We start from the raw sequence: 17,813 nt of genomic DNA, 5'->3' as shown, positions 1-17,813 counted from the left end.
ATTCAGGAACAGGTATAGTATGTAAATACATGTCTGTCTCTTACCAGACTTAGGGCTGGCTGGGTTGCAGGAACAGGTAGAGTAAGTAAATGGCATGTCTGTCTCTCACCAGTCTTGGGGCTGGCTAGGTTGTCTGTAATGGGGGTTGATGGTCAGTGACAGGAGTCTGTAATGCCTGCTACTCACAGGGAATCTCAGGAGTGGGTCGCTGGACACCAAGAGCCCTGCAGGCCGAGCCAGCACCTTTCCCCCCAGCCCTGGCCCTGGTGAACCTGTGACTCCTCCCAGCAAAGCTGGCCGACGTAGCTTCTGGGATATGCTGGTAATGGAATAAAGGGAGGAGGTGAGGTTGACCTCTGCCTTCTTGCCTGCCTCCTGCCTCTACTCCCTGGAGGCCCTGCCTCAGAGCTCTGTCCCTTAGACAGGAGTATATAGAACATGGCACGTTCTCACTTACACACAGATAGCCTCAGCTTAAGTGTTTTCATTTCCACTTTCCTTGTCAGATCCTCACAGCCTGCAAGATTTCAGCAGGCCTGTTACTAGCGAGGCCACTGAGGATCCGGAAAGTTGGGTAGCCTGCTCAAGGCTACTTGGTTGGCCTCCAGCTCTTCTGGGTTCTTGTAACTATTCTGGGATGCCTCCATCCTCCACCCCATTCCTCTTCCCAGTAACCCCTCCTCATTCACTGCATTGCCCCCAGAGTAAAACAGAATGTGGGGACTTGGGTTCCCCCAAAACAACTGACGACATTGTCCTGGATCGGCCAGAAGACACTCGGGGCCGGAGGCGTCACAAAACGGAAAGTGTTCGGACTCCGGGTGGGACTGAGCGGGCAGCGGGCCCAGAGTCTGGAGCCCAGAGACAAAGGTATGTGTGTTATCATGGAAAGTGTGCTGTGAAGTCACAGGAGCTGTTGAGTGCGTGTGAACATACAGGTCTTGTGTGTGGGTGCGAGGCTCTTACTCCTGCTGTGTCTTCAGACGGAGGACCACACAGCTGGAAGAGGGCGAGGCAGGCGCCCTGCAGCCTGTGTTTGCTCGTGTCGCTCGGCACTGGATGGAGTTCATGGTTCAGATTGGTGAGACCCTTCTCCCACCCCCGAGCCTGTGGCCCAGTCCCCAGCCCCCAGCGCCGAGCCCCACCATGACCTCTGTGCCCGGGATCCAGGATGCGCCTCGGTGTCCAGGAGCTCCACTCACATGGTGTCCCGCTTCCTCCTCCCATCCGTCCTGTCTGAGCTCACCACTCTGGTCACCTCGATGGCTGGCGACACCAGTGTCCGCATCTTTGAGCAGCATTTGTGAGTTTGGGGTCTCACGGAAGCTGAGGTGGGAGAGACGATGGCCAGGGAATGGGGCCGTGGATGGTCTGCTTTCTATCCGTCCCTCCCTCCCACTAGGACTCCTGAGCCAGAGCTCTTCAGTCCGTGTTCCCTTGGACAGCTGGGCCCACCGCGCCGCCCGGCAGCTGAGCGGCACCTGCTGCTTCTGGGCAGGAACTTCTCACAGTGGAGGAGACCCACCCAGCAGGGTGAGGCCACAGCCTGCGGTGGGGGTGGGGGGTCTCAGAGGGACTGATCCTGTAGCCTCTGACCCTGTGGGGGGCAGTGAGCGATTGAGAGGGATCAGTCCTAAGACCTTCATTTTACCCCTTGACCCCATAGCTGCCAAAGCCGTGCAGCGCTTTGAGCCAGGAGGTGACGGGAGCATGGGGCGAAATGCTCCCCGGCAGAGGTTCCTGCTGCTGGAGGTCGTGGACAAAAAGGTAGGCATGGGCCAGGGGCTGGGTGGTAGGAGGGGCTCTGTGATCCCACTGACGCTGAGCCCTGACTTCCAGCTCCAGCTGCTGACCTACAACTGGGCTCCAGACCTGGGAGCGGCCCTGGGCCGCGCTCTGGTTCGCCTCGTGCAGTGGCAGAACGCACGCGCCCACCTCATCTTCTGCCTCCTCAGCCAGAAGCTGGGGCTCTTCCACCACTATGGCCAGTTGGACTTCCCAGTGCGGGATGAAAAGGTGCCTGCCATCTGGGCCCCTCCTCTCCTGAGCGGTCAGCTAAAGGAAGCTGCTGTCCGGAAACAGGAGAGGGGGCAGACGGAGAGCAGAGGTCGCAGTGGGGGCGAGTCAAAGAGGCAGCCACGGGGTGGGAGAGGAGGTCTGAGGGCAGAGGCCCAGACCCCTTGTGAGGCTTTGTCTCTCTCAGGAGCCAAACCCATTCCTGCTGCCGACCGTGGAAGCAGAGACCCTCATCCGGAGTGCAAGTCCCCCCCTGAGCCGTGAGCAGGGCCGGCTGAGTGGGTCCTCACGGGGCGGGGGCTCCCTTCCCCTGGACACATTCCCCTTCGATGAGGCCCTGCGGGATATCACAGCCACCCGCCCCAGCTCTTCCCTTGGCCCTGTGCCCCGACCGCCCGATCCCGTCACCTACCATGGACAGCAGTTCCTGGAGATCAAGATGGCAGAGCGCAGAGGTGAGCGGGCCGGGCCGGGCAGCAGGCAGGGCCAGCTGTGGAGCCCGGCAGGAAGAGGGGCGGCTGCTCCTGGGGTATGCTACTAAAAGCCTCCAACCCCTAGAGCTGGAGCGCCAGATGAAGATGGAGAACCTGTTTGTCACGTGGCAGCAGCGCTCCGCCCCAGCCAGCATGCCCATCAATGTGAGTGCCCTACCCGCATCCTCCGGGCAGTCCTGTGACCCTGCCCTGGCCACCCACCCGGTGCTCTCTCTATTTCTCCAGGCCGGGGAGCTGGAGACCCTGAAGCAGTCGTCCCGCCTGGTGCATTACTGTGCAACAGCCCTGCTCTTTGACCCTGCAGCCTGGCTGCATGGGCCCCCAGAGACCTCGGGGGCCCCGGAGGGACAGGTGAGGCTCCAGACTCTGGATTTCTTCCGGAGGACCTCCATTCCTTCACCCCTGATAGGGTGGTTGCCGGTGGGTAGAGTCTCTCTTAACCGCCACTCCCACAGCGGCGCCATCGCCCTGAGTCGGCCTCTGGAAGCCGAGAATCCCCCGCCAGCTGCGACCCCTCGGACGGGCCTCCCCTGGGCGCCCGGGAGGAGCCTTGGTTGAAGGAGCTGAGCCTGGCCTTCCTGCAGCAGTACGTGCAGTATCTGCAGAGCATGGGCTTTGTGCTGGTGCCGCTGCGGCCCCCCTCGCCTGCCCGCAGGTGAGCCCCTCTCATCTCCCTGTTCTCACCTCCTCCTCCATGGCAGGTGAGGCCCCACACTCCCTTCCCCTTGGGTCCTGTTTGGGTAATTAGGGCCACGTGCACATTCAGCTCACCAGGCCCACGCTATGACACAGTTCATTTCACATATCCAGATATGTGAGTTTGTTTTCTCCCTCCTGTTTTCAGTTTGATGCCTTTTCAAAGTAGTAAATGTAAGTCATGCTTTCTTACTCAAGATGCCCCCTAGGCCCAGAAAACCATTTCCCACCTCCTTAGTGTTTCTGTAGCCAGCTCTCCATCCTCCCGACCTCCGCTCTCTCCCCGGCCTTAGGAGGAGGACAGGCCTGCGCCTCCAGGATGTCTCATTCGGTTGCCCCTCTCATTTCTCCAGGACAAACCCCAAGAGGAACTCTGCTCATTGCCCTCCACAGCCAGGTCCCAGCGGCAGGGATTTCTCTGGCGTTCATGTCCTTCCCATTCAGCTATGTTCTTCCCAGAAGTCAGAATTCCCTTTTAAAACCAAAGACACTAAGGTTAAATATATGTTTCCAGAGGAAAATTTTAAATCAAGCCTTCCTCCCTCTCAAGTCTCTCCAATCAATAGGTCTGGTCCCTATTTCCTTGAGAATTAAGTAGTACATTTCTTCTTGCCAAAGGCTTTGACCAGTGCTCACCCCGCCACCCCCACCCACCCCCAGCAACAGTTCCAGGAGTTTGTAGTCCTGAGGATGATGAGTGGGTCTCATTGGCTCTTTCTGTTTTATTCTCATTCACAGTACTTCTCTTTTTCCCCTTTGTCTCTGAGTTGAGAAGGGAAGAACAACAGGCTTTAGAGCACTAAAACTGACCTTCCCGGCTCAAAAGAGAACCCCTTTTCCCTCTCAGAGGAACCGTCCTTACCAGGGCATCAAGCATCCACTTGAGCTTTCCCCGTGAAGTCTCAAGATGGACATCACCCGCTCCCCTCCCATCCTCCCCCGCTGCCTCCAACAAGCAGGTACTGCCATATCCCACAGGGGTCTCCCCTTAGTCACGGCAGCCTCAGCAGCCCCACCCTCATCCTCTCGCTGAAATAGGAGGACCTGTCTCCACTCCCCTTAGAGCAGCACCTGCTGTGGAGAGAGCCCCGCCCCACAGTCTAGCCCCGGACTCCAGTCTCAGCCTGCCCACTGACCGACCATGGGACCCAAGCAGGTCACCTCTGAGCCTGTCTCCTCGCCTCCACAGTGACTCCTTGTGAACTGGTTCTGGGTCTGATAGCAGGGACCCTTCACCCCACAAGCCTGCCTCACCCCCTTGTCCCTCTTCCTCTTCTGCAGCACCAGTCGGCTTCGGGCCATGGCTATCCTTGGAACAGAAGGACGGGGTTCCTTTTCCTGCCCGAAAACCAAGGCTGAAGGGAGCCCCAAGGTAAACACATCGTCATGTGCTTTCCCCAGCAGTGAAATCAGCGATGCCTCAGACAGCAGCATCACTAAGCCTGAATTATTCGCCCAAGGCCTAAAGTCAGGGGCCCTGGATAATGACTGAGGTCATTGATCCCAGCCTGACACCATTAAAGTCATTGGCCCAGGGGCCTGCTTCCCTAAGAGCCCCCATCCTTGCCCCTGAACCCCAGTCTTTCTCCTTTCTGCAGAGCACGGGCTCTCCAGTCACCACATACCACCTGCAGCGGGCCCTGCCTGGGGGCATCATCCTCATGGAGCTGGCTTTTCAGGTAAACAGGAGGAGCACCATGTGAGGAGAGCCAGGCCCTCCTGTCTCTTCCCCTCCTGACCTCATCTTTATCCTCTCTCCAGGGCTGTTATTTCTGTGTCAAACAGTTTGCCCTGGAATGTTCCCGAATCCCCATGGGGCAAGCTGTCAACTCTCAGGTAAGTGGCAGGGACAGAGGGCTGTGGGGTCTAAGTGTAGCCCCAGCAGTGATCTGCTGCTGTGGGTAGCTGGGTCATTCCAGTGCCATGACTGGCCCATCTACCGGTCACATTGTGATAGTCCAGAGTCGGGTTCAGGCATGGCCCTGGGGGCAGAAGGCAGTGCAGCACAGGGGCCGGTCTGGCCCTGTAGTCATTCTGGCACTGACCATAGATGGTTGGACAGTGAGGACATTTGAGCTGAATGGGTAATGTGACACTTGGGTGGGCCAGTGCCAGTCCTGGTTTAGAGCTGGGGACAGCCTGGCACTGTTCATATAGTCGCTAACACTTACAGTGTGGACTAGAGTCCCCTCCCATACAGCATACCCCCACACTTGGTTTATTTCTAGCCCTCTGATTGTCTGAAGGCAGGGCCTCTGTACCCCACGAGCACTCAGGAGGGCTCAGAATGAATGAATGAGTCAGGACCGAATGTGGTCAGGGACCTGAAGCCCTCCACTCCTGAGTGAGTTTGGCCCCTTTGGGTTGTCAGGCTTGTCATGCAAGGGCCTCTGCCTTCCTTGTACCTCGAGTTGAGTTTCTAAAGATCAGGGTCTGACTGGGCACAGGCTGTCAGTCTCCAGGACAGATGGCATAGACTCTTCCTAAATCGGGACAGCTTCAGATCCAGCTCATAGGTGGTAGGCTCTGATTTGAGTATGGATGCCTCATCTAGTCATCACAGGAAAGTGAGATCCAGGAAAGCTTGGTGACTTCAGTGCAGGAACCTACCTGGCCTAGGGCACAGCAGGGAGATTGGACGGGCAGGTACTCTTCCACACTTTGCTGTAGTATTGGCAGGATGGACCCACTTCATTATTCTCTTGAGCTTCCTGAAGTCCTGACTTCTCTGACCCTCCCATCTCTATCCAGCTTGGCTCTCTCTGCCCCTGCGTATCTAATCTCTATCCCTACTTAGATTTCTAATTTGCTTTATTATTGCTATTAGTAAGTGTTTAGTATACATTCTAAGCAAAGAGAATTTTATTCCTGCTGTACAGATGGGGAAACAGGTTCACAGAAGTTAAGTGGTGTGCCCCAGGGACACAGCTAGTTGGTGGCAGTACTGGGGCTGCAATCTGAGGCTCATCCTTGGCGACTGCAGTGTTTATCATGCTGCTTCAAATTTATGAGGGCCTTTCCTTTATTTCCATAGTGGATGGGGAAACGGAAGCAGAGAGGTTGTGACTTACCCAGGGTCCGGCAGCTACTCTGACTCCTAGGCAATTGCCTCATTTACAGTCATTGATTTCCTTTCCTACTAGTTTTTTGCCCAGTGTCACCAAGGGGCATGCTTATGTAGATTCTGCCATTCCAGCCTCACTTATCCAACTGTTAATACACTCTCAGTAATGCTGATTTCCTCCAAGAGAAGCCCAGCTCCGCATCTCTGCCTTCCTTTCTTCCTGCATCAGTGGTTTGTTCATTCATTCATTCATTCACAGATCAACTAGAGAAGGCCCACCCTGGGCTAGCCTTGACAGGATGTCCCAGATGAAGCTTTACAAATGAATGGGAGTTAGCCAGCTTTGGGGGTCAGTGGGAGCAGCATTCAGGCAAAGAGAATGGCCAGTACAAAAGCGTAGAGAAAATATGTGATATATACTTGGGGAGAGCAAGTAATTTGATGAGAAGATAAAGCTGGAGAGTTGGGAAGTGACCAGAAAAACCTTTCTAATAGTAATTACACACCTGGCCTACCCAGCCCACCCTGTTTAAAACTGCACCTGCTTTACCAATTGATTTTCCGTAACAATATACTAATGTGCTGTGTATTCATTTCCTCTGATGTTTATTATCCTGTCCCCCCTGCTAGACTGTAAGCTCCTTGAGGGCAAGGGTGTGTATCCCCAGCACCTAAAACAGTACCGGGTAGGCAGGTGGTAGGCACTCAGCAAGTATTTATTGCATGTGTAAATCTGTGCTGGACTTGAGTGGACTCTGGGATACAGAGTTCAAAGGTTCATCTCTCAAAATGGTCAGTTTCATGCCGACAGTTACAACCGAGTTGAATGTAATGAGGAGGGCTTCTTGCAGAAGCGTTTCTGGCAGAGGGACCACAGGACAGGGTGAACTGTGCGAGGCATTTCCCAGGCAGGAGGAGGGGGTGGGGGTGCGCCGGGCAGCCTGCCGTCGTTTCCTGACTGACCCCGCCACCTCCCAGCTCTCCATGCTGTTCACGGAGGAGTGCGACCGGGTGCGGGACCTAATGCACGTCCACTCGTTCAGCTACGACTTCCACCTGCGCCTCGTGCGCCAGCACGTGCTGGGTGCCCACGCGGTGCTGCGGCACGGCTACCACCTGACCACCTTCCTGCGTCACTTCCTGGCCCACCACCCCGACGGGCCCCACTTTGGCCGCAATCACATTTACCAAGGTCAGTGCCCAAGGGCAAGCCAATGAACCCGGAAAAGAACAGGCCGCAAGCCAGGACCAAAGGGACCACTTCCGGGGGCCAGACCTTGTCTCTTGTCTCCCCTCTCCTGTGTTGTCAGTCGCCTCCTGTCACCTGAACCCTGTCCTCACCTTTCTGTCTTAAGTAACTCCCAGTCTGTTTCATAAGTTTAGGTCCTGTACCCCGTGTGCCCTGAGCCACTTTGTCCCACCTCCATGTCCCACAGGAGCTCCCCAGAAGAATCAGTCTGCTTGTCAGTCAGAGCCTCAGGGGACTCCTGTCCTCCAGCCCACAGATCACTGTGTCTGTCTGGGGCTCAGTGTCTCCTGTAACTCGCCTCTCAGGGACCCTGGAGCTGCCCACCCCGCTCATTGCTGCCCACCAGCTGTACAACTATGTGGCCGACCACGCCAGCTCCTACCACATGAAGCCGCTTCGGATGGCCCGGCCAGGAGGCCCAGAACACAATGAGTATGCCCTGGTGTCGGCATGGCACAGGTAAGGCGGGATGGGGACAGGTGGAGCTGGAGCCAGGGCCATCATTGCAGTAGGAGGACCCGTGTTCTCTTAGGCTGAAAGGGTGGGCCCCTGGCTTCATCAGAACCTCAGGCTTGATGTCTCCCCCTCCCCCACTGCTCAGCTCTGGCTCCTACCTCGACTCTGAGGGACTCCGTCACCAGGACGACTTTGACGTGTCTCTGCTTGTCTGTCACTGTGCTGCACCCTTTGAGGAGCAAGGAGAGGCCGAGCGGCACGTTCTTCGGTCAGCAGATCCCCTACCTTGAACGTGGCTCTTGCCCTGAAATGGCCCTGTCTGTCCTACTGTGACCATCACATTCCTACCCTCTCCCCACCCTAGGCTGCAGTTCTTCGTGGTGCTCACCAGCCAACGAGAGCTGTTCCCCAGACTCACTGCGGACATGCGCCGGCTCCGGAAGCCGCCCAGACTGACGCCTGAGCCAGAGGCTCCTGGGAGTTCATCCAGTAGCCCTGGGGAGGCCTCCGGGGCCAGTGTGGCCCCCGGACCAGCTCCCCTGTTCCCCCCATTGGCTGCAGAGGTGGGCGTGGCACGGGCACGGCTGGCTCAGCTGGTCCGGCTGGCTGGAGGGCACTGCCGACGGGACACCCTTTGGAAGCGCCTCTTCTTGCTGGAACCACCAGGACCTGATCGGCTGAGGCTAGGGGGGCGCCTGGCCCTGGCCGAGCTGGAGGAGCTCCTAGAAGCAGTCCATGCCAAATCCATTGGGGACATTGACCCACAGCTGGTAAGGGGCTGGGGTGGGTGCTTGGAATGCCACCAGCAGCCAGGGTAAAGGTTGCGGGAGTCTCAGAGGTGGCTCTGGGACAGCAGGTCCATGCCTGTGGACCTCCCCCCAGGACTGCTTCCTGTCCATGACGGTCTCCTGGTACCAGAGCCTGATCAAGGTTCTCCTGAGCCGCTTTCCCCAGAGCTGTCGCCATTTCCAGAGCCCAGACTTGGGGACTCAGTACCTGGTAAGTTTCCTTGGCCTTCCTCTGAAAGAAATCCTCATTAGATGGAGGACAGGGTCCCCCTCGAGGAGCCCCAGCCTGACTATACAGGCTCTGGAGGGAGGCTGAGATGGAGTGCCTACACAGGTAGAGAGGAGGAAAACTCTTCAAGCACCAAGTCATAGCCTGCGACTCACTGGAAGAACCTAGAGCTGTGCTCTCAGGACCCTCAAAGGCACAAACCTTGGCTAGTGATCCCAAGGGCCAAGCTCTGGAACCTCCTAAGTGGTCAGTTCATGTAGGTTCAAGTCCCAGAAAGGACTCCTTGGGCTTTCAAGACTTTTTACCAAAGTGTGGTCCTCGCACCAGCAGCGTCAGCCCCCCTTGGGAGCTGGCTGAAGTGCAGACCCAAGGCCCCACCCCCAACCTGCTGGCCCAGAAGCTGTTTTTCCACCATCTCCACAAGTGATTGATGTGCACATTAGACTGACAAGATTGCTGGGAAGGGCAGTGGAGAGAAGAGAGTTATGGCAGTGGGCACTGGGGACTGGAAGACTCAAGGATGGGCCCAATTGAGAGCAGCAGTTCAGGAGGGGTAAGATTCAAGAGGTTTCTAAAAAAAGGACTTGGTCCCTGGTGAGGGGTCCTGCCACATGGTGCTTCTGGGGAAGACTTAGTTTCAAGGTGTGACAAAGCATCACCCAGAAGCTGAGGTTAGTTGGGGTAAGGCTGCAGTAGTGTGGCAAGTGTGAGCAGATGGGGGTGCTTCTGTGGGTGGCAAGAATGCTGGAGCAGGAATGGGTTTGGGGGAAGGGCAATGAGTTGAGTCTGAGGCCCAAGAGGACCTTGCAGAACCACAGTCTAGAAGGTCTATGGACATCGGGGATTGGAGCTCAGGAGAGGGGTGTAGGCAGCACTTACATGAACAGGAGGTCACTGAAGCCCTGGGCATAGAAGAAACTGCTTGGGGAGAGATCACAAAGCTGAGCTACAGGGACAGACATCCAGGAGGCCAGAGACACAAAACCCAGGAGGCAAGGAGGACTCTTGTCGAGGGGGGAGAGCCCCCCTTTGTTGATGGGCTTCAGATGTTGATGCCAGCTTGTGTAGGGCCTTCCAGTCAAGGACCACTCCCCTCATCCTGACATCCTGCACAGGCTGACTGGGAACCAATAAGGATGAGAAGCAAGGTTGTAGCGCAGGTGGGGTCAGGTGGTGATGAAAGCCGGCCTTCCTCAGGCTGGTCCTGCCTCCAGGATGCCCTCGTGGAGGGTCTCTGCCTCACTGTCCATCTCATTGTGTCTGTGTCTTTAGGTTGTGCTGAATCAGAAGTTTACGGACTGTTTTGTGCTAGTGTTTCTGGACTCCCACTTGGGAAAGACGGTGAGAACAGGGGTGGGGGGCTGTTGAGGGGCTTTGTGTCAGCCCTAGTGAGAGGCTATACCTCAAATGCTCCACCCCAGAGCCTGCTGAGTTTGGGGAGCCCAGCTTTCTGGGCCCAGCCTGCCCGCCTCTCACCACTGCACTCACTCCTTGTTCCTTAGTCTCTGACGGTGGTTTTCCGAGAGCCCTTCCCTGTGCAGCCCCAGGACAGCGAGAGCCCCCCCGCCCAGCTGGTCTCCACCTACCACCACCTGGAGTCCGTCATCAACACAGCCTGCTTCACCCTCTGGACCCGCCTCCTCTGAAGGACAGGCCACTGAATGTCCTCGAACCATGGCTCTATAAGGTTGCCCACTTGAAATCTTAGACCAGCCCTTCCAGGTCCCTGGGCAAGACTGGACACTGAGGGACGCCAGAGGTCGTGTGAATGTGTCTTGGGGCCCTGTAGCAGGAGCTGTGCTCCCTAAATACTTGCTGCCACTGACCAGCACAGGGCTCCAGAGGGTCCACTCACCTCCTAAGGTGCCCACGTCCTCTCAGGTCCCTGGGCCCTTCGAGAAGGAGACTCCTTTCTGCTCACCTGGCTGCGTCTGGGAATTCTTCATATCAGGTGGCAGGTAGACCCCTTAGAGCTGCTCTGCCTGAATCCTGTCCGACACCCACCTCCCCCACCCCCATCACGAGTCATCTGATCATCAGTTCCCACTGGGACATCATTGCCAGACAATTGCCCTCGAGATAAAACACCTCCATTCGAATCCCAGCTCTGCCTTTGAAGCAGCTGTGACCGTGGGCAAGTCCTTTGGCCGTTGTACCCTTGGTTTCTCATCTGTACACAAGGAGCACAGACACAGCAACACCGGCACAGACTGGAGGACTTGAACATGAGCTGCATGGCCCTTCTCTGCAGGAGGGAAGCGGCCCAAAGAAACCGCAGAGTTAGACACTGTGTGTCCTCCCCCGCCCCCTCCAATAACATACACACGTGGAAACATCAGCAGGGTGTCTTTAATTAGAGGAGACTCAGTCGTGCTGCTCACGGTCCCAGAGGCCATGGCTGGAGCGCGGGACCTCACTGGCCAGCGTGCGGGCGGCCCCTCATCTCCCAGTATGAATGCAGCCAACTCAGGCCCTCTGCTGTGTCTCCTGAGGGGAGGAGGCACGCGGCATCTCAGGCCACGAGGAGGAAGACAGCCCCTGCCCGACACTGTCCCTCCAGAGGCCCTTCCCTGGGGCCAGGCTCAGCCCACCCTCACCTCGAGGCTGGTACTCGCAGCCCACGAAGCCTGTGTAGCCTTCATCTTCCAGCAGTTGGAACAGATACGAGAAGCTGAGCTCTCCGGGGCTGTCGGGTTCCCCCCGACCCGGGACCTGTGCCACCTGCACGTGCCCTGGGGGCAGATGTTGGGGGTAGAAAGAGTGGAAGGACAGGAAGCCTCATGGCAGGCCAGGAAGAAGCCAGGAAAGGGGCCTCACCAACAATGGGCAGGAACTCTCGCACGTTCCCTGTCAGGTTCCCGTCCATGATCTGCCAGTGGAATAAGTCCTGGGGCAGAGATTCCCCAGTCAGAGACCCTGCAGCCCACACCGCTGTCCCTGGATTTGGAGAACACGGCCCTCTGAGAAGCACGCCCTCTCCCCCACTTACCATCTGTAGCTGGAGGTTGGGTCTTCCCACCTTCTGTAAGATGGCTGCCGCTGGGAGAGAAACCAGGGAGAGGGGTCGTGAGACTCAGGAGGGCTGGAGAATCAATGGACAGGAGGCGGCCGGGGGCCAGGGGCCTACCCTGCTGGGGCGTGTCCAGGAAGTACCGGGGGTCCGTGATGCGGGTGTTGATGGGCTCCAGCAGTCCCACGAGGTTCTCCTAGCACCAGGCCAGATCCATGAGTAGAGCTCTCCCCAAGTTCGACCCCCTCAGTCAGTCACTGTTCAAGCCGATCCCCAGCCCTTCTGGCCTGGGCCAGGGCCCAGCCTTGCGCCTCACTGCTCTCCCTACTGGCTTCCCCTCCACATACATGCATGCATAAAGTATGTGTGTCTGTATGTTTTCACTGTCTCATGTGCATGCTCAGCCATGTCCAACTCTATGCGACCCCAGGCTCCTCTGTCCATGGGATTCCCCGGGCAAGAATACTGGAGTGGGTTGCCATTTCCTCCTCCAGAGGACGTTCCTGACCCAGGGATCAAACCCACATCTCCTGCATTGGTAGGCGGATTCTTTACCACTGTGCCATCTGAGAAGCCCCTTTCACTGTCTCACCTGAGCCAAAACCTCAGCTGCATGCCTGAGGTTCTCCAGGAAAACTATCTCCATTTCACCCCTGACTGCAGCTCTGTCAGCCCCCTTGGGCACTCGGCCAGCCATCAGGTGAATCCTGTGGGGAAAATGGGGCTGGAGGGGGCTGTGGAGTCCATCCTCACCGAAGAAGCCTTCACGCCCATGCTCCCTGGGTATTTCTCTTCCAGCTGCCCTCCGACTGCACCAGCCTCCCATCTCCCCAGGTCTCCAGTGAGACCACCTGGCTGTGGTGCTCAGGCCTCCCGGCGCCCTCAGACAATTGTGTCAACCTAAGACCGAGACCTTTCCCAGATTCCTTCTGAAGGCCCACCATCCTCCTGCTTCAGAGACCACAGGCCCTCACGCAGCCCCTCCTGTACATCCAGATTCTCCTTTTCCATGGCCCTTCTCCTCAAGCCTCACCTTTAAAAAATTACTTTGACCCTTATGCTCAGGTATTCCACGCTGCTTCTCTCTCCTCCTTGCATCTGTTTCTTAGCTGCTTCCCATCTGTTTTCTGCACACACATTCCTCCCTCTGCCCCATAACTGCTTGTTGCCAGTTCCTTCTCAGCCTGGTTGCCCTGTGCAGGATTTGACATTCACCTTATCAGCCCCACTCTGAGTCCCCCACCTTCTCCCTTCACCGCCTCATCTCTCAGTCACCTCCAAAGCAGACAGACTTCACCTCCAGCCTCATAATCGCTGCAGAATACACCAAGCCCCGGGGGCGTGTGGCTACTGCACCCCTGCCTGCAATGCTCCTTTGGTCAAGCAAGCACCCACCACGGAGACCCAGTTCAACATCACTACCTGTTAAGAAGCTTTCTCTGATCCCAGACCAAGTTAGTACCCGCTCTGCTCCCAGAGTCTCCTTGAACTGACTGGGTTATGACCCAGGTCATACTGAGTTCCCAGCATGAGGTGAGCAAGAAAGAGTTGCAAACTGAGAGCGACGTACACACAGATGAAATGCAAAAGACAATTTACAAGAGACCAGGACTGAAGAGGCAGAGACGGGAGTACCCCTGAGCCTCTTCTCTCGCGGATTATGGGGGCGGGGGAATGGAGAGGGGAGGTTACCTGGAACAGCCCAGAGCCTTAGCGTACAGCACTGCCTGCTCCAGCCCTTCTCGGAAGGCCGCCTGCCTCCCGGGAACAGCCCCCAGCCCATTCTCCCCCTTCTCTCTGTCTCCTGCGGAAAGAATGGGTCTCAGCTCCCTGCTCCTTACCCCCTGGCCCACCCTGTCCCGGCCTGGGCCCTCCCGGCACACCCGGGGGCGTGTTGATTAGCACCACTCGTAGCCCGGCTTCCCGCGCTGCGCGCGCCAGCGCCTCCGGAGGCTCCGCATACGGCCAGCCGATCTCGGCTGCTTCGAAGCCCGAACTGCCCGCGGCCCGGAGCCGCGCGGGAAAGCCCGACAGCTCCGGGAACAGCCACGACAGGTTGGCCGAGAAGCGGAGCGGAGCCATGGCTACTCGAGAGCGCGCGCGGGGCGGAGTCTCCGCAGCTAGAACGCCGCAATGGCGGGCAGGGTCGAGCGGGGACTTGAGGGCCCGCGCTGCCTGCAGGGCCGGGGAAAAGACTGGAGGGCCGCACTTGGGGGGCGGGGCGGGGCGGGGCGTGGAGGACCCGGAAGTGGTGGAGGAACCCGGCCCGGCCGCGCGGGGGCGCGCTGGCGCCGCGAGCTGGGTGCCGGCCCTCTCCGGCTGGCAGACCCGTGGGTGGTAAGGGCCGCAGACCTGCCAGAAAAGTGCACTTTTCCGGACGGGAGAGGAAGGCACGGGGAGGGGGCGCGGGCCCAGTTAGGGTGAAGGAACGTGGATGCTAACAAACTCTTGGTGTTTACCTTCATTATAACCAGAGTATCTGTTCATTAAAGAACTTTTGAAAGCCATGTGACGCACCACTCAGCCGTTAACTTTCCTTTACAGGGCAAAAATTCAACACGTAGTCTTGTCTTAGAAAACCCTGATCACAGTGTATATGAGGTCTTATGGCATATTATTTCGTTTTCCCAGAGAAAATCTTGAATTAGCTGCTCGTTCCACACCTGAACAGCCTAGAATTGATCACGCTTACAGGGGTTTCAAAGTGTGTGTGTGTGTGTGTGTGCGCGCGCGCGCGCTCACGTGTGCTATAAAAGCTCTTTAATGCACCTTTTGGTTCCATCTCTGAATCGTTTTCTCAGGTTTCTCTTGTAGGTACAAAGTTCAAAGTCCCTTGTAAGGCAAACTCCCCCACCCCTGGACTCCGCACCGAGCAGCTGTGGGCGGGCTGTCCCCTCTCAGCGCCAGCTGATTGGGCCACGGAAAGACATCTGATCCAAGCGCAGCCAATCCATAGACGGGCCCGAGACCCTTGTCCAGTTTGTAAAACTAATCTGGCCAATTAGATTCCCTCTTGGAGAGTTCAAACAAGGAAATCCTGAGAACCAAGTAAGCGATGGGTTTGGCAGATGGTTTTGGCTGTACAAAATAAATAAGCTGGAGTCAGGTGGTGAAGAAAATTAGAACAGAGAAGGAGAATAACCGAACACTACGAGTAGGCGTAGCACATTGAGATACCGCTGCTTTAGAGTTCCCAGGACTGACTAAACCCACGGCAGCTCCCAGGTCTACGCTTCCTCAGGCCAGGATATTTAGACGCCCTGGTTTGTGTGTCTGTAGTCTCCTGGTGTTTCTTCAGATCATCCGAATAAATTTATTTCAGCCACACTAACCCAACTGAATTAGCAGATTCCAGGTTGAGATTACATGGTGAAAAAGTAGGACCATACTTAAGTTTTTTATGACTGTGCTAATGTGCTGTGGGTGTCCGACTCTGTGCTACCCTATGGACTGCAGCCTGCCAGGCTCCTCTGTCCATGTCCGTGGGATTATCCAGGGGAGACACCTGGAGTGGGTTACCGTTCCCTCCTCCAGGGAATCTTCCCGACCCAGGGATCGAACCCGTCTCAAGTCGGTCTGCACTGGCAGGCCGGATTTTTACCACTAGCGCCACCTGGGAATGGCTTCTCAAAAATGTAATTTTGCACTCAGATGACACATGCATAGAAGTCATGTTGAGCTGCTTCCTGTGCTGACTTTGACAAAAGGCAGCTTGAAGTGCAACATCAGGAGAACCCAGCGTTCCGTGTCTCCTGTCGCTGCTCACTTGCATCCCAAGTCAGGCTCACCCAGCCACCCCGGGCCCAGGCTGAGAGTTAAAATTAATCCCAGTTCCTGGCAGGTACTGTGTCTTCAGCACTGCCTCCACGAACAGACGGATGTCAGCTCACCTGAAATCAACTCACTTTATTTCTTGCCCCTCTACATCATGCTTGGAACTCTGACTCCTCCAGGAACATGTTTCTCGGAAGAAAGTGAAAATGAAAGTCACTCAGTCGTGTTCGGCTCCTTGCGACCCCATTCGCTATACAGTCCATGAAATTCTCCAGGCCAGAATACTGGAGAGGGTAGCCTTTCCCTTCTCCAGGGGATCTTCCCAACCCAGGGATCGAACCCAGGTCTCCTGCATTGCAGGCGGATTCTTTACCAGCTGAGCTATCAGGGAAGCTGTTCATGTTTCTTGGGCACTGTCCATTCAGGATATGGCCTCACTAAGTTTAACATTTTAATCAGTCTCAAGTTCAGCATGTTTATGATCCACTGTTGACAATGCGGAGTGACATCTAAGGTAAGTAATTCCTTATCAACAGTTCAGTTCAGTTCAGTCACTCAGTTGTGTCCGACTCTTTGCGACCCCATGAATCACAGCACACCAGGCCTCCCTGTCCATCACCAATTCCCAGAGTTCACCCAAACTCATGTCCATCAAGTCAGTGATGCCATCCAGCCATCTCATCCTCTGTCGTCCCCTTCTCCTCCTGCCCCCAATCCCTCCCAGCATCAGGATCTTTTCCAATAAGTCAACCCTTCGAATGAGGTGGCCAAAGTATTGCCTCGCTGTAAATCTCTGAGTATGCCAATTCTATTTAAGACTTTAAAAATGCCACCATCTTCTTGGGTCTTTACCAGGAAAAAGATTTGTCCAGGCTCCAATGGTCTACTCATTTTTGCTTGTATACCCTTTCTAGGGCAGCAGAGATAATGTATAAACTAGATGTTCATGACTCACTTTTCTCCTTATATCCACCTTCACATAATGTATCAAAACATATACAAGAGGAGAACAATGTCCAGGAAAATTATTTTCTTTAGTCATCATTTGTCTATACCTTATCCCACTTTGCAAAAGAAGCATTACACTAAGTTATTTTTACAAATCTTGATTCTTTGCATTTAACTTTTCTTTTAAATTTATTTAGTTTTTTTTAGCTGCACTAAGCCTTCATTGCTACACATGGACTTCTCATTTCAGTGGCTTCTTTTTGTCCAACACCAGCTCTAGGGCACTCGGGCTTCCGTAGCAAGCAGAGCGTGAGCTCAGTAGCAGCAGCTCCCTGGCTTAGCAAGCTGTGGCATGTGGGATCTTCCCAGAGCAGGGATTGAACCGGTTTTCCCTGCATTGCAAGGCAGACTTTTAACCACTGGACCACCAGGGAGGCCCTGTATTTAACTTTAATCAAAGAATGTGTACAGGTATGATGATCAGTTAAGAGAACAAGAGCTTGTAAATAATTATGTCAATAATGGCTGAAACTTGCACGTAGAGTTCAGAGTCTCATTTGATCACTGATTGCACTTGCCAATGTCATAAAAGTATTACAACTCATATGTGAAATGCAAATCAAAGCCTTAATGAAATTTCATTTTATACTTTCCAGATTGGAAAAAAAAAAAAAACACCTTAAAAAGTAGACAATAGCAAGTATTGGAAGGGATTTGAAATAACTGGAACATTTATTCACTGCTGATAGGAGTATAAATTACTACAACCACTTTGGAAATTAATTTGGCATTATCTCTTAAAGCTGAACATTCATATACCTTTGATCCAGCAGTTCCATGCCCAGGTTTATCCCCTGGAGAACTTTGTGGAGAAGCGTACCCAGAATAATTCAGTGATGTTCATAACAGCACTATTTATGCAGCAAAAATAAGGAACTAACTCAAATGTCCATTGATACCTATATAGATGAGTTGTAGCATGGCCCTGCAGTGTTGTTTATAAAAGTGAAGGGAAAACTGGTGACTTAAATGATAAAATTGAGTTGCTCTTGGGTTAGAGTAACGCATGAAGACTTAATGACTTTGGAT

At 55.2% G+C, this 17,813-nt stretch overlaps 2 protein-coding genes across 5 annotated transcripts in view; one reads left to right on the top strand and one right to left on the bottom strand.

Moving 5' to 3' along the window:
- The window catches only part of SZT2 (SZT2 subunit of KICSTOR complex), a 51,479-nt gene extending 40,149 nt beyond the window's left edge, over positions 1-11,330 (top strand). For both annotated transcript variants that reach the window (XM_040231421.1, XM_040231420.1), the window contains 21 exons: positions 189-322; positions 704-870; positions 984-1,081; positions 1,171-1,303; positions 1,403-1,533; positions 1,667-1,767; positions 1,840-2,016; positions 2,204-2,471; positions 2,575-2,654; positions 2,736-2,861; positions 2,966-3,165; positions 4,488-4,578; positions 4,805-4,885; positions 4,968-5,042; positions 7,249-7,462; positions 7,825-7,978; positions 8,121-8,243; positions 8,340-8,745; positions 8,858-8,974; positions 10,265-10,333; positions 10,495-11,330. In XM_040231421.1, coding sequence (XP_040087355.1) covers positions 189-322; positions 704-870; positions 984-1,081; positions 1,171-1,303; positions 1,403-1,533; positions 1,667-1,767; positions 1,840-2,016; positions 2,204-2,471; positions 2,575-2,654; positions 2,736-2,861; positions 2,966-3,165; positions 4,488-4,578; positions 4,805-4,885; positions 4,968-5,042; positions 7,249-7,462; positions 7,825-7,978; positions 8,121-8,243; positions 8,340-8,745; positions 8,858-8,974; positions 10,265-10,333; positions 10,495-10,638 — 3,089 coding nt within the window. In that variant the 3' untranslated portion in view covers positions 10,639-11,330. The remainder of the gene's footprint in view (positions 1-188; positions 323-703; positions 871-983; positions 1,082-1,170; positions 1,304-1,402; positions 1,534-1,666; positions 1,768-1,839; positions 2,017-2,203; positions 2,472-2,574; positions 2,655-2,735; positions 2,862-2,965; positions 3,166-4,487; positions 4,579-4,804; positions 4,886-4,967; positions 5,043-7,248; positions 7,463-7,824; positions 7,979-8,120; positions 8,244-8,339; positions 8,746-8,857; positions 8,975-10,264; positions 10,334-10,494) is intronic.
- HYI (hydroxypyruvate isomerase (putative)) lies at positions 11,322-14,503 on the bottom strand. 3 transcript variants are annotated; one of them, XM_040231424.1, is made up of 9 exons: positions 13,886-14,503; positions 13,722-13,806; positions 13,295-13,420; positions 12,595-12,709; positions 12,120-12,198; positions 11,982-12,031; positions 11,810-11,879; positions 11,590-11,724; positions 11,324-11,479 (listed from the first exon to the last, which is right to left on the bottom strand). In XM_040231424.1, exons 1-9 carry the CDS (start codon positions 14,082-14,084, stop codon positions 11,406-11,408), a joined length of 933 nt encoding a protein of 310 aa, XP_040087358.1. In that variant the 5' UTR covers positions 14,085-14,503; the 3' UTR covers positions 11,324-11,405. The 3 variants fall into 3 exon arrangements, with proteins under 3 accessions (XP_040087357.1, XP_040087358.1, XP_040087356.1); XM_040231422.1 differs by lacking the exon at positions 13,295-13,420 and having other exon boundaries at positions 13,695-13,806; XM_040231423.1 differs by lacking the exons at positions 11,810-11,879; positions 13,295-13,420 and having other exon boundaries at positions 11,322-11,479; positions 13,695-13,806.
- Positions 14,504-17,813: the final 3,310 nt, after the last annotated feature.

Source organism: Oryx dammah, unplaced genomic scaffold, assembly GCF_014754425.2.
Source record: "Oryx dammah isolate SB20612 unplaced genomic scaffold, SCBI_Odam_1.1 HiC_scaffold_28, whole genome shotgun sequence".
Lineage (NCBI taxonomy): Eukaryota > Metazoa > Chordata > Mammalia > Artiodactyla > Bovidae > Oryx > Oryx dammah.
This window is presented reverse-complemented; position numbering and strand designations above follow the sequence as displayed.